This window comes from Culex quinquefasciatus, chromosome 1 (genome assembly GCF_015732765.1).
Source record: "Culex quinquefasciatus strain JHB chromosome 1, VPISU_Cqui_1.0_pri_paternal, whole genome shotgun sequence".
In the NCBI taxonomy this organism is placed as follows: Eukaryota; Metazoa; Arthropoda; class Insecta; order Diptera; family Culicidae; genus Culex; species Culex quinquefasciatus.
The window spans coordinates 27,219,101-27,233,752 of record NC_051861.1 but is presented as its reverse complement, the minus strand read 5'-3'; the positions used below and the strand labels follow the sequence as shown (position 1 = coordinate 27,233,752).

Genomic DNA, 14,652 nt, shown 5'->3' with positions numbered 1-14,652 from the left:
TAAACGTACAATCAACAGAGAAAATCAGTGCGAAATGTTGACAAAAGCTCCCGCGACCTCAAACAGAATAAAAAGATAAAGAATTTGGAGTTCTAGATTTTTTTTAATTTAATTAAATGTGCCTCGGGAAGAAATTTGATAAAAGTAATAGTGCAACCCCGGACTGGATTGCACAGGGTCGCGGAAGTGTATTACGGCTTCTTGCTTTGGAATTAATGGATCCGCTACTCTTCCGGCAGCGACGAATGATCCGCTATCTTTGATCGGCATCCTGGTAGCGCGGTGATTCTTGCCGATTTTCGTCGAATTCAGCATCAACTCTGTAAACTACTTCAACATCTAGTGAAAAGTGCAGCATTTTAACAAATTGAAATTACGATACTCACTCAATTTCAGCTAAAGACCGCTGGTCTTGGACCACCTGGTGGCCATCCGCTCGGGGACATACCTCCAGCAAACTTCAGCTTACATTTAACGAATAGTTGCAATGGCCTTGAATTGGCCAACCTCGAAATCATTTTCAAACGACCGCTTCCAAACAACAACACATTAGAACTGTTTTGTTTTGATTAGCTGTCAGTCACTGAACAGCAGTTGCAATGGAAGTTTACATATGTTTCGAATTTACATTAGTTGATTTTTACATGTATTTCATGATTTACATGCTTCAAGGCTATGAATAAATGGCAAAATCAGTTCCATTTACATGAGATTTACTAATTACATGCAATTAGTTTTTACATGATCGTTGTTTACGTCTGATTTAGCAATTTACATATGATTAAAATTTTACATATACCAAATTTACATTAGAAACACAGTTTACATGACGTGGAAATTTACATATTTTTTTCTGTGTAGCTGAGATTGTCTGCAGTCTGTTTAGCAAGGACAGCAATCGACAAGCACAGACACATGTTTATGTTTAATTGTTGTTTTGTAATAAGTATCCACTGTTTATAATTTGTATAAGATTTACTATTTATTTGAAAATGTTGTTGACACTTTTCTTGCTTTTAGATTTCTTCGTACTGCTAGTAAAATGCACGTGAAGTCGTGAACCTGCTCTGACATCACTCAGGGGTCATCCCTCGCAGGCGGCCATGATTGGAAGTGTCATTAAGCGGGCACGTGTGCGTGTATGTCAGTGTGTTCGTACTGATTATAGCTGAAAAGGGCCAAAAGGGCATCAATTCATTTGCGATCGGAAACTAAATGGGGAGGTGCACGCGAAATGGCACAAAAAAAAGCAAAACTTAATCAAGGAGTGGCTCCACAATGACAGCGAAATGATGGCAGGCTGACATTTCACCTCACTCTCACACACAGACGATGCCAACAATTGCCATCCAAGGGAGAGGGCACCTTAATTGCACGTTACTTTGTCTATTGCGCGCAACAACACAACCACAATCAGAGTAGGCGCCCGGCACCGGTGATCAAGGAAAAGCCAACTTTGTTCCGTGCGCGCGGGACTTGATTTTCCGGTGTCGCATGCAGGTAATTGCAAAAAATGTGTGTGACTGAATGTGTGACTTAAGTCATTATCATAAGTGATTGCAGCACGGCGACGAGGTGATTGAATTTTCAATTAAGGTCCAAATGATGGGCAAAGTTTGCGTTGCATTGACCAGAAAGTAGTTGCATCAGCAGTGCATTTTCTTTCGCGAAGCGAAGTACGGTCATATTTCAGAAACCGCAAACTGCGAGATGAAATGATGAGTGTTGCGAAAGAATGTTTGCCTGCTTTTGAGAGACACTGAGACGCAAAAGTGAAAACATGTTGAATCATTCCTCATCGTAGCGAAGAATAAGCCAAAAAAGCAAGCGCGCTATAATGACGATCTTTACAATTATTTGCAATTAACAATGGACACGGCAAGGTTAGCGATTCTGGGAATTACCTTTTTATTTTGTTTGGCGTGTAGTTTAGTTTGGTAGAATTTCTTTTGGTATTTTTTTGAATTTGAAGATTGAAAATAAGTCTGAATTTATCTTTCATCATGATATTAGCACCAGATTGCCCACTCATGTCGATAAACACTTTCGTAAACAAATTTGTCATTGAAGCATGTGCCGTCGCGCACCGTGTGTTGTATCAGCTGAATCAGAAAACCTCCTCAATACCAGGTCGCGATCTTGCTCTTCTCGTCGCGTCACACGTCGCATGACTGACTCTTGGTCTCAACCCCTTCAATCTCACAGCCGCGACAACAATCGGTATAAATCTAAAGTCGTCGCAAAACCTATAATTTGGCGAAGCCCCCCAGAACCTTGACTCCCGCGTCGTCGTCGTGTTTGCTATAAAGCCGGACATTATGGCGAATGTCGCACCATTGAAAAAACGAAAGCATCCGCTGCGCGGCGATTTCTACGGGGAAGTGAATTTTCAACAACCGAAACCCACAGCTTATTAACCTTCACCTTGTTCAGCAAGAGGGGGGCTTCATCCAAGCAGGCTATGGATGATCGGTAAACCGATGAGTTTCATCGCAGCGCGGCCGGCAGTGCCCTTCGCCGGCTACTTTGATTTTGACGGTCAACCGGTTTCGTTGTTATCACAGAGCCGTTTCGGAATCATTGATTTTTTTTCCTCACTCTTTCAAATATTTATTTGTCACACCTGATACACACACACACACTGGATACGAAAATGTAAATTTAAAGATATTGCTAGGAAACGGCGAACGACACCTGTGGTGGTGCCTCACCTTCCCGGTATGCAGATGAAGGAGGTTGAAAATCTGAAATTCAATAACGTTCCGTTCGTAATTGGTCGCCGCTAATCACTGCCCTGTCCTCGTTCTAGCAGGTCACCTTGTACCCGGACCCCATCATCCGATAGCCGGCACTCTTGCTGCCGTGGTTGGTGTTGGGCCGCTGTTGAGCCTGAAACACAATCACCTCTCCGTGGTGTGACTGAACGCGACGGCTCCCACCACCACCGGAACCAACCGGAACGAGTGCCGAGCGAACCGTTTCCGCCAGCTTCTGCTTGTCACGTTTCTGAAAGAAGATTGACGTTAGTTTTGTGTTCTAATTTGCGTCCTCTCGGCGGTTCTCACCTCCCTCACGAGCTCCTTCTTCGTCTCCAGCAGTGACTTCTTGAGTTCATCCACCAAGCACTCTTGGCTTTTGCTGTCCACCTCCTTGATACGAATCTCCGCTGACAGTGCCTTCAACTTCTTCGTTCTAGCCGTCAGCACCCGTTGCGTTGCACACAGTTGTTCCTTCATCTTCTGGTGCGGCAGCTTCTCCACCACTTCCTTCAGCTCGCCGTACATCTTCTCCGATTCCTCGATGGTCTTCTCCTTCTCCTGTACCGTCACCGATTGGTACAGCACTCGGCGCTGCAACGTTTGCACCTTCACGATCAGATCCATCTTTTCCGGATCCTTGCCGGTCAGCTTTCTCCAGCGGTGCACGTTCATCGGTGTCAGCATCTCGTCCTCCAGTGCCCGAGCCTTGACGCGTTCCTGATTCAGCACTCGGTTCAGCTGGAGCACCTCCTGTCGCATGTCCGCCGTATTCGCCAAACCCCTTGCCAGCAAATTCCTCTGCGATCGCAAGTTGCTAATCTCGATCTTGAGCAGTCGGATGTCATCCAGCCGATCGCGATACTGACTCGCCCCGATCCAGCGCCATGTTCAGCATGTTTAACTTCTCCGTCATCGCGGTAATCTCCTCGACCTTCTGCGTCAGCTGCACCTTAATCAGATCCTTCTCGTTGATCGATCCGTCCAGCTGCTTCTTCAGTCGCACCATGTTCGCCGCATCCTCCGTCAGCGTCTTGTTCAACCTGGAGTTCTCCATCATCTTCTCCGACAGTTCCGACTTGGTGTGCTGCAGCGTTATCGATATGTTCTGTACCTCCGACTTGAGCGACTGCTTCTCCTTCTCGATCTTGTCGATCGTTTTGTTCGCCTTGAACATTTCCGCCACCTTTGTCGCGTTCTCATCCTTCAGCTGATCGACCGCGTGCACCGACGACTTCAGCCGATCCTTCAGCCCGTCGTTTTCCTTCATACACGTCGCCAGATCCCGCTCGAAGATGTTCCGCTCGCTGCGCGTCAGCTCCAGCGAGTTCTGGCACTGGAACAGTCGCGATTCCGTTTCCTTCAGCTTCTCGCGCAGCTCCACGATCTGGTTCTGCTTGTACAGCAGGTCATCGTTCATCTGTTCCAGCTTGTCCGACAGGTTCTGCACCTCCTCCGCGTTGCGGTCGCGATCCTTCTCGATCTTCATCATCACCATGCTCTGCTTCTGCGTTGCCGCCATGTGACCCTTGATTTCGTTCTCCAGCGTTTTTTGCTGCTTCTCCAGCAGAATGATCTGCTCCTGCAGATCGGAGATTGTCTCTGCAGAAATAGGAAGCCATTAGCACTTTACCTTCTACGGTTTTGATACTCACTGTTGGTTTTGGCAAGATCCTTCCGGGCAAGATCCCGCTCGCGAAGCACCGCATCGACTTGCTTCTTGGAAGCATCGAACGCCTTCTTGGAAACATCTCGCTCCTTCTCGAAGGTGACGATTACGGTCCTGTCAATGAAAACGTGTTAATTTCAGTGAATGCCGAAATTGTTCTCCAACTCACTTCAACTTGGACACCTCCTGATCCACGGTACACTTTGACGTCTCGATCGTGAGTATTTTCTTCTGCAGCAGTTCCTTGCTCTTGGTCAGCTTGGCGTTCTCCAGCCGGAACTTGTTGTTCTCGTCCTCCTTCAGCTTCAGGATGTTCACCTTGGTGTTGAGCTCGTTGGTGACCTTTTCCTTCAGCTGGACCATGTTTTCAAAGTCACCCTGCGCCTTCGCCAGCTTCACCTGCAGCAGGTTGTTGCTCGTGGTGAGCCGTTCCAGCGTGGTTCGGATCGCGGCCATCTGCATGTTCTGCTGCACGGTCGTCTTGTGGCTGGCTTCCGCTTGCGCCTTGAAGTGTTTCGCTTCGTCGGTTTTGATTGCCAGCTCGGACGTCACCTCCGCGTGCTGAACCTGCAGGTTCTCCAGCATGCGCTTGTCGCGGAACGCCTCGTTCGAGGTCTCGTCCAGCACCTTGTACAGTTCCTTGACCTTGGTTTCGGTGTCGTTGCACTTGTTCTCCAGTTCTTCGATGTAGACGCGTTGGGTGTGAAGCCGCCGATTGAGTTCTTCAACTTCGGCGAACAGTCGGTCACGTTCCCGAAGGATGCTCTCCTTGTGCTTGCCCATCGCAGCTCCAACCCTGTAAGAATCAACTTTTCAGCTTCTCCGTTTTACCCTGGCTCGCCCGTACTCACTCGTCATCCTTGTCCCCGTGGCGGTCCGAGTCCGAGGAGAGCTTCTCCAGCTTTTCGCGCATCTGGTTCATCGTCTCCTGGGCCGCCTGCTCCCTCGTTTGGGCCGCATCGGCCCGCTTCCAGGCGCTCTCGATTTCCGCCCGCAGCGTCTGGATCGTGTCCTGGTCGCGTTGGGAGATGGCCAGCGCTTGGCCCACTCGGCCAGCGGCCGCCGCAACTTCGTCCTGCATTTTGGCGATTTTGTCCTGCTCGTCGAGCAGCTGCTGCCTCAGTTGCTGGCTGGTGAGCAACAACTTCTGAAAGTCCTCCGCCAGCGCATACTGCTGGTTGCCCTGCAGGTCTTTCACCGTCTGCGAAAAGGGGAATTCCAGGACAGGGCAAAATGTAGGCAACCCAAAAATAAAGATGGAACCAGGCCAGGTCACTCACCAGGTTCGCCTTGGCACACATCTCCTCGAAGAAGTCATCGGTGATATCCTTCGGAATGAGGTCATCCTCGAAGGTGGACTCCGGGGCCTGCGAATCCTCGCCACTCTCCTCGATCTGGTCCATCGCTACGAGACTTCCCGGAAACTACTGCAAATCTTCAACCTCTCAAAAGATTCGGAATTTTTGTGGAAAATTTTCTCAGTAATTTATCCGCTCCAAACAACCCGCGCTAGACTTCCATGGGAACCGGGGTGCGCGCCAACGGCGACGGAATTGGGACCAAGTGACGCAACAGGTTGCTGTTGGAGGAGTTTGGGATTGTTTTCAGGTTTTTCGTGCCTGTCAACGGCATGCAGCTGTCGTCACATTGACACGGGTGGGACACGTGACCTACTTGGATGCATTTGGGTTTATTATGTATTTTAGGTTTGTTTTCAGATGGAATTTCCCAACAAAACCTAATTAAATAACTATCGTGAAGTTTAATAAGTATTATTTAAGAATTACAGTGAGTGGAGAGTTATGATCAAATCATTTTTTTGCTATATATTGAAATTTTCAAAAATACCTGCTTTTAAAGAAGCAATTTGATAATGCGGAGCAACATGCGATTCGTGTCACATGCCCTTGGACGCCACAGTCCATCGATCTTCCCGAGGCGCTGCACAAATCCATGAAACCAGTTTCGATCAAAGTGTCTCTTTCCTTTTATTCATAAGTCCTTGCCGCAGGCCAACTTGTAATGAGTTGCAGTCATCGGTGCGCAAATTTTCCGTTGTCCAAGGTAACACCACTATTTCTGGTCATGCTAGGCACCGAAAACAACGGTTTTCTATCAAATTAAGTGACAATTGTCATTTTTTCGAATTCCGGTTTTCGTCGATTAGCGTTGATCTAGTTGGCCGAGACGAGGTCTTCAAATTGCGTTGGGGACCTGGACCTACACGGTCCGGTCACGTCATGAATTATGCATCAGTGCGTCACGGCGCGACAATACGCACATTGAGCTCGCCTTAAGGTGGTTAGCGCTCAACATGAAGTTCAACATGTGCGGTTTGTGAAGTTTCGCTTTTTCTCTTCCGGATTCTCTTTCTCTGTGAGTTGCTGGCACGCTGCATATGTGCACGCAAGTTGAGTGTACTCAAGTTTGGGTAAAGTGAGGTATTGTTGAACTGAACTTGCAACTACATTCTGTTTCCTGAAGACGTCTCGATGAATATTTCCAACCCATCGATGTTAAGCAGTAATAATGTACAATTGTTAGATTTTGATGTCTTAATCGTTTCATAATCCGCTCAGTCATCTTCCTAATGCACCTCGTGTTTGCTGTCTGGCTCACAAGTTCATGCAACTTGGCGGAGCAAACATTGCTACACACACCCCAACTGAAAGAAATAAATGTTTGCACGATAAACCAGATTCTGAGGATTGCACCAGCACAATCGCGCTTCGACGATTGATCGAACCAATACACCCAACGCGATAAACTTGTTTTCCTCACAAACCATCGTAGTGAATCAAGCCTCGGTGGGATCCAAGAAAGCCGCGCGATCTTCGCGATCTATGAGTGAGTGAGTGAGTGTGAGGAAAAAGGGGACACTCACTCTGCGATCATTAAAACCAGTTCACCGTGAGTGATTTGCTTGCACGTGAGTGTAGTGATAGCATAGAAGAGGAACCTTCATTCTTGTGCTGCGTAGATTTTTTTGAAATCATCCGTCCCTTTCTAGACTTTTGTGTAATCCTTGGGACAAGTGTGCGTTTATCGTAAATCTAAGGTAACTTCACAATAGTATGCAACCTTGGTCGTTTTCAGGCAAGGTTACGTCCTTTTGAAATTTTTTTTTTCAGTAATATGGTGGGCTATTTCGAAGGTTATTTTTGAACTTTTTTGTTTCAATAAAATAAATAAATAAATAAATGAAAAAACATAAGACGCGCCTAAAAAAGTATGTAGTCTTACATATTTTTGTTTTTAATTGAACTTTTCCCACATTAATGGTAAAATTACATCGAAAAAAACCTAATCCATTTATGTAGTTAGTGTCTTTTTCACTCCTTATCAAAAATAAGACATACAAAAAAAATAGTAAATAATTGAGATCTGGCATCGAACTTGGTTGTTAAACGGAACATCTCAAATGAAAAAAGGCTTTAAAAAGTCATGAAAATAACTTAAGTGGTCATAACTTGAGACTGGGTTGCCAGATCTTCAAACTTGTATACTCTTTTGGAAGGTCTTTCGATTCCCTATCCAATAGGTCGATTGATTGATCAGGACATAGTTTTCATACAGATAAGTGAGATCCGAGTTAGAAAAAAGTACATAAATAACACTTAATTAGTCATAACTTGAGACAGTGTTGTCAGATTTTAAAAATTTTAGACTCGTTAGATTTTTTTGATTAACATTCCAACGCCCAAGGCTCCAAAAAAGTTGGAACGGTAACTTCAACTCAATGGTTCTCGGGCATAACTCAACCAATCAAGATGATTCTTCTTTCCAGCGATTTGTTAGGATGTCTAGATGATTCTAGACCTTTGCAGAACTTAATTTGATCAAATCTGTAATTTTTGCGATCAAAAACATCGTTCCAACTTTTTTTTTCGCGTGTAAAAAAAATTTGTCGAAAATTCCGCGGAGGCAGTCGTTTAAAAAAAGTTGAAACGATGTTTTCGGTCGCAGAAATTACAGATTTGTTGAAATCAAGTTCTGCAAAATTTTAGGATCATCTAGACATTCTTACAAATCACTGAGAACAAGAATCGTCCCGATTGGTTGAGTTATGCCCGAGAACGGGCGTGTTGAAGTTACCGTTCCAACGTTTTTTGGGAGGCTTGGGCGTCCGTGTAAGTTGGACATGCGTTGGGCATTCCAGTGTTAAAAAAACCAAGCAAACTAAAAAAAATCCATTGATATTACGGTATAAACGGGTGAGGATAATTGAAATTTGAAGATTAATGTAAAATAAAAAGTGTAAAATACTATCTGATCTTTTAACCTGAGATTTTCTAGATTACCCGAGCAGGCGGAAATAACTTGGGAATAACATTTTTTGATATTTGAAAATACTAGGCCAATAACATTTTATGTTATTAACATCAAGATTTGATATTCGTCGTTATGATTTTTTGGTTATTGGATTATTACTGTAGACTTATAACATTGTAAGTTATTCTTCGAACAAATCTTTGTTATTATTTTTTGATATTTTAACAACTAATCCGATCATCTCAAAAACAGCTGAAGGTATTCTTTCATAACAAAAAATGTTATTCCAAAATTGTTTTGGCTTTCAACCAATAACAGAGCAATAACAAATTTTGCTATGATAACAAAAACTGTTTTTAAACTCTTATGCAAAAGTGGATTTTTCAAGAAGATTCCATAACACTTTCTGTTATTTTAACAGTACTTGATATGTCATGAATTTTGTAAATTAAAAAAAAATTGGAGTGGAAAGAAGATATCAGAAGTTAAACTTTTTCTTATACAATATTTTCAAGGAACTGTTCATGTTTGATATTATGGAAAAAAACAGAAGTGCTACAGAAATAAGAATAAATTATTTCGATTAAAAGAAACACTCATTTGTAGATTACAAGATGAAAAATTTAAAGAATATGAAATTCTTCAAAGCATGTTTGAGTTCAGGCTTTAAATGAACTTCTCATATGGGTCATTCCATCTCAACTGTGCACGAAAAAGTGCAAATTTGAAAATAACCCTCTCCGATCCTCCTCAAATTTGGCAGGGCTGTTGATACTATCGAAACATGCAAGAATCCCGAATTTCATCCAAATCGAACCACCCCCTCCATTTTTGTAGCTCCCCAAAAAATCGACTTTTTGGCGATTTTTGAGCGAAACCCCTATTTTCAAACGGCGATAGCTCAGGAACCACAAATCTTAGAAGGTTGGTCTTAGACTCAATTTTGAAGGAAATTGGACGTAGAATCCATTTCCGAGATCAAAATTTTGAATAATTTATTTTGTCTACCTGTATTGCGCAATTGAAAACTTTAAACGGCCGTATCTCAAAACACCCCATCTTATTTTTTTTATTTGACCTCACCATCGTGTCCCCCGGCCAATTTTACATAAGAATCACTTATCGACAGAAAGGAATATGTTTCGTTCCAGAGATATCGAATTTTAAAGTTTTGAGAATTTGAGATTACCTACAATAGCTTCATTCGCCGAATATATTAGAAGCACTCAGGAACGCTATTCAATAATTACTACCTGGTGTTGTGGAAAATGATTAATTTATTTTTTATTTTTATAATTCCACGCAATTTTCAAACAGCTAATATCTTATCTTAATCAATCATTTTTTTTTGTTCAAGGAATATTTATTGGGTTATTTCGTATGTACCATTTTTTACGAGTTGCTAACCGTTTTAGAGTACCCCCGAGGCCATGACTAGGGCCTTTGTCATAAGCGGTAGCAAAATAGTGCCATTCAGCAAAAACCCCAAAATCTGCTTTATGGTTCAAAAGATGGATCATATTAAATCGATTTTTATATTGTTGCTCCATTTAATTAATGGATGATTTTGGTCAAGGTACATTTAGCAGTCTTATTGTGTTCCAAGAATCCGAAATGATAGAAAGAAAAAAAAAAATATTGTTCGGACGGTGTCTAAATCATCGCTAATAAATTTTGGGAACTAGCTGAACTTTGTGATTTTCTTACATATTTCAGTTTTATACCTTCCAGATATCCTTTTCCTACTCCTTGTGATTGTTCTTCACGAGAATACAACGTATCAACAAATTTTATTCATTTTAATTCATATTTTCATCATATATCATCGTGTACTTATTGTTCAGTGTTACTTACAAGATCAATTGCATTTTTCTGCTCGCTGCATCGGAATCCAATTCTGCCCTGTACTGTGTGTCGTTATTGCTCTATCCTGTGGGTTAGCACAGAAATTCATCTCATTTTTTTATCGGATAAACATTTGCGATTTAACGCCAGATGCCTACAGTGTTATACAGTTAATTTTGCCCAATATGCTAATGATTATTTGGGATGAAATCTTATTCCAATAAATGATCAGGTAGCAGTTATTGAACAACGCTCATGGGTGCTTCTAGCAAATGCGGCGAATGAAGCTAATGTAGGTAATCTCAAAGTCTCAAAACTTTAAAATTCGATATCTCTGGAACGAAACATATTCCTTTCTGTCGATAAGTGATTCTTATGTAAAATTGGCAGGGGAACACGATGGTGAGGTCAAATAAAAAAAATAAGATGGGGTGTTTTGAGATACGGCCGTTTAAAGTTTTCAATTGCGCAATACAGGTAGACAAAATAAATTATTAAAAATTTTGATCTCGGAAATGGATTCTACGTCCAATTTCCTTCAAAATTGAGTCTAAGACCAACCTTCTAAGATTTGTGGTTCCTGAGCTATCGCCGTTTGAAAAAAGGGGTTTCGCTCAAAAATCGCCAAAAAGTCGATTTTTTGGGGAGGTACAAAAATGGAAGGGGTGGTCCGATTTGGATGAAATTCGAGATTCTTGCATGTTTCGATAGTATCAACAGCCCTGTAAAATTTGAGCAGGATCGGAGAGGGTAATTTTCAAATGCTGTTCCGCTTCAGCTGGAATGACCCATATTTGAAAGAACAAATCTAGAGTTTTTGCCTTCCTCACCTTACTGAGGAAAGGCTATAAAATCACTCAGAAAAACGAAATTCTGAATTTGACCTCCTAGACCCACCTTCATGTATACTTATCGACTCAGAATCACATTCTGAGAAAATGTCTGTGTGTGTGATGGGATGTTGATCAAAAAAATTTGCACTGGATTATCTCGGCACTGGCTGAACTGATTTGGACAGTATTAGTCTCATTCGATCCGTCTTGGGGTCCCATAAGTCGCTATTGAAAATTCTAAAGTTTAGTAAAGTACTTCAAAAGTTATGCTAAAAAACAATTCTTACAAAAGTCCGGAAGATTGTAAAAAGGGTGGTTTTTGTAAGAAACCCCGTCATGTTTTACATTTATAGAAAGGTATTTGAATGACCTTTCCAACGAGTTCAGAAGATTGAAGATCTGACAACCCTATCAAAAGTTATGCGCACTTTAGTGTTATTAATGAACTTTTTAGAGACCGGATCTCATATATTTCGATGACAACGTAGTCCAGATCTATCATGCGACCTGGCGATGGTTAGGTGATTAAAAGACCTTTCCAAAAGAGTTCAAAAGATTGTAGATCTGACAAACCTATCAAAATTTATGTGCACTTAAGTGTTATTTATGAACTTTTTAGAGACCGGATCTCATATATTTCGATGAAAACATTGTCTGGATCTATCATGCGACCTGGATAGGTGATCAAATGACCTTTCCAACGAGTTCAGTAGATTGCAGATCTAACAACCCTATCAAAAGTTATAAGCACATAAGTGCCCCGAATTATGAAGATCTGACTACCCAATCTGATGGTGAATAATGAATCAAGTTGATAGAACACTGAAAGGTCCACCCTTGTGTATCTATTTTGGATAGCATTACCCTCTAAATGTGAGGGTGGATTAAGTGACGTTTTTTTAATAGGTCCTATAAATATATGAAACACAATAGCTTATAAGACCCTTAAAAAAAGCGCTGGAAATTATTTTGACTTAATACTGAAACTCTCATAAATATTACTGAATTCTTGCTTACTTTTTCAAAAGGTCGTATGTACATAGGAAACCCATGGCGCATTGGTTGTTTTGAAAAATTAATCTAGAATTACAGTATTTTGAAATATTACCGAAAAAAAAATAAACAAAACGAAATCGTTAAAAACATGTTTTAGTTAAGACATTTTCTCAAAAAATATTTAAGAAAAACAAAAAAAAAATTAAATGATACTTGTTTATGTTTAACTTTTCGCTTTTTCAACCTCTTGGCATTCGACTATTCATACAGATCGTTTTTCTAACATTAGTCTCAAATTTCTAGATGTAACATTCCATTTTTTTAATGTTTGACGACTATGATCTCAAATTTCATCTTTAAAGTTTTTTTTTGTTTTTTTTTTTTTTATTTTAAAATTGGAAAATTAAGTAATTGCGGTCGATTGTTTCAAAGAACCACTGCGCTTCCGTTCACCTGCTTGAACGAGCTTTCCGTCCGTCTCTCAGAAGTTCACTCCCCAAAGTAACTCAAACTCTCTCATTCGCCACCCACCCCCGGTGTGACCCGCTGCAACGCTGCGAGTATCGCGTGGCAGTCCGCCCAGTCAATCGGTAGCCACTGCTGCAGTCCGGTTCTCCTCGACAAACCAGTTCTCCCCTGGCCGGGAATCTTCACTCGAAACTTACTCGCGCGACTTAAACTCTCACCTGAGTAGGTGAGATCTCGCGGCGTCAAAGCTCTGCTAGTGTTGGTGAGTGACTTGGTCGCGGAATTCGCTGGGTTCGTGCGGCGGCGCTCGCGTTCCAGCCTAGACAGTCTCCAGCAGTGACCCAGCGCGATCGGTTTGAAAACTTCTGCAAAGATCTTCCGCCGTCGAGTGTCCGTGTTTCGTGCGCGTTCAATCTCTGTAGATTTTGACCGGTTGAGAGAGGCGAGGCGAGATAAAGAAACACAAAGTTTTTAAAGAGTTACCAAATGTGTGCCACTAGTACAACAGCAGCAACCAGGAAAATCGAGTGAGAGTTGCGAAGATCGCGCATTTCCGCGACGCGACTACAAAGAAGACGGCGATCACTTCGGAAGTATTGTGCATTCCGCCTAAAAGGTTTTATATTGTCTAGTCAAGCAAGCGCTCAGCGCGCCCACGTCGGTGACATTTGCGCCCAAGTGCCAAAAAAAAGAAAACAACAGAAAAAAACACTTTCTCCAGGTGTGTTTTCGTGACGTTGTGTGGTGGAGTCTCTTCTGGTTTGTGCCCACAGTACCAACACAGCAATAATCGAAAGCCAAACATAGCCGAAGTGCACATGGGTCTTGCAGTTAAGCGTCATTTACTGTAGCGTAATAAGTTAGAGTTGCAGAGTTGTTGTTGTTGTTGCTGTGTCAAGGGGAAAGAGGAAGAGCAGCGAAAAAAAAAACCCGCAAATTCAAACACAAAACGCAAAACAATTGTTAGTATTGTTGTGCAGCCGCGTGACTAAGTTAGCAAGGAAAAACAAAACGAAAGAAATCAAAAAAGAAGAAGACGTAGTTGAATTTTGGCGATGATGGCACCCGTAGGCGGAAGTACCGGCGATCCGATCGCGATCATCTCGACGGGATCGGTGGTTCCGGCGGTGCCGGCAACTCAGCAAGGTGGAAATCCAGCCACGAAAGCTACCGAGTTGGACAAGCGGCGCATCAGTCGGATGTTTAGCTGGACCGCGGAGTCGCCCGTTGTCACGTAAGTGCCGTAATCTGGAGATAATTTAAAAGACATGATAAAGTAGGAGTTGAGCAGCATAAGTAATTTAAAACAAAACATTTTAATTCATCTCACAAACGGTTACGAAATTATTCTAATAAGGTAGTGATTTTTAGGCCAAAAACGAGAAGAGTCGAATTTTTAAACAGGCCGAAAATGCCGAGCCGGCATTGTTTAGAGTTTTGTAGTTTTAAAAATCTATCTATATAAATAAAAAAAATCGACGGTTTTGCTCGTAAAAAGTTACGTAAAATCGTGTTTTGATCACAGGAGGCTTAATAAGCAAAAAAGCAAAAAAAAAAACGTCAACAAACAAAAAAAGGCAGAACGAAGTTTGTCGGGTAAGGCTTGTTAAGTTATAATTCTATTTCTGCATTTGAGTTCGCCATGTTGTGTCTATAATTTTTCTACGTTTGTTAAACAAGTCGGCTTTCCTTTGTATTTTTTTTGAATTTTATTAAACTTTGTCCATGCATTTTCTATCTCAAAAAAGCAATGTTGCATCATTAGTTGGTCCATGCACTTCTCCATGTAATTTTACGGCATGGTCATACAAAA

The 14,652-nt window shown here is 42.1% G+C and overlaps 2 protein-coding genes and 1 long non-coding RNA gene across 4 annotated transcripts in view; 1 reads left to right on the top strand and 2 right to left on the bottom strand.

The window, feature by feature from the left end:
• Positions 1-956: 956 nt before the first annotated feature.
• LOC119765540 lies at positions 957-1,938 on the bottom strand. Its single transcript, XR_005276805.1, has 2 exons — positions 1,905-1,938; positions 957-1,168 (listed from the first exon to the last, which is right to left on the bottom strand). It is a non-coding gene; the product is annotated as an uncharacterized LOC119765540 (long non-coding RNA).
• Positions 1,939-2,621: 683 nt separating this feature from the next.
• LOC6035646 (cilia- and flagella-associated protein 58) lies at positions 2,622-6,076 on the bottom strand. The gene is given in 7 exon segments (XM_001845733.2): positions 2,622-3,006; positions 3,066-3,624; positions 3,626-4,358; positions 4,412-4,539; positions 4,595-5,221; positions 5,277-5,626; positions 5,706-6,076. Coding segments are annotated over 7 exon segments (2,721 nt in total). The 5' UTR covers positions 5,829-6,076; the 3' UTR covers positions 2,622-2,805.
• Positions 6,077-13,153: 7,077 nt separating this feature from the next.
• The window catches only part of LOC6035648 (ABC transporter G family member 23), a 79,900-nt gene continuing 78,401 nt past the window's right edge, over positions 13,154-14,652 (top strand). For both annotated transcript variants that reach the window (XM_038248182.1, XM_038248181.1), the window contains exon 1: positions 13,154-14,073. In XM_038248182.1, the coding sequence (XP_038104110.1) occupies positions 13,895-14,073 (179 nt within the window). In that variant the 5' untranslated portion in view covers positions 13,154-13,894. The remainder of the gene's footprint in view (positions 14,074-14,652) is intronic.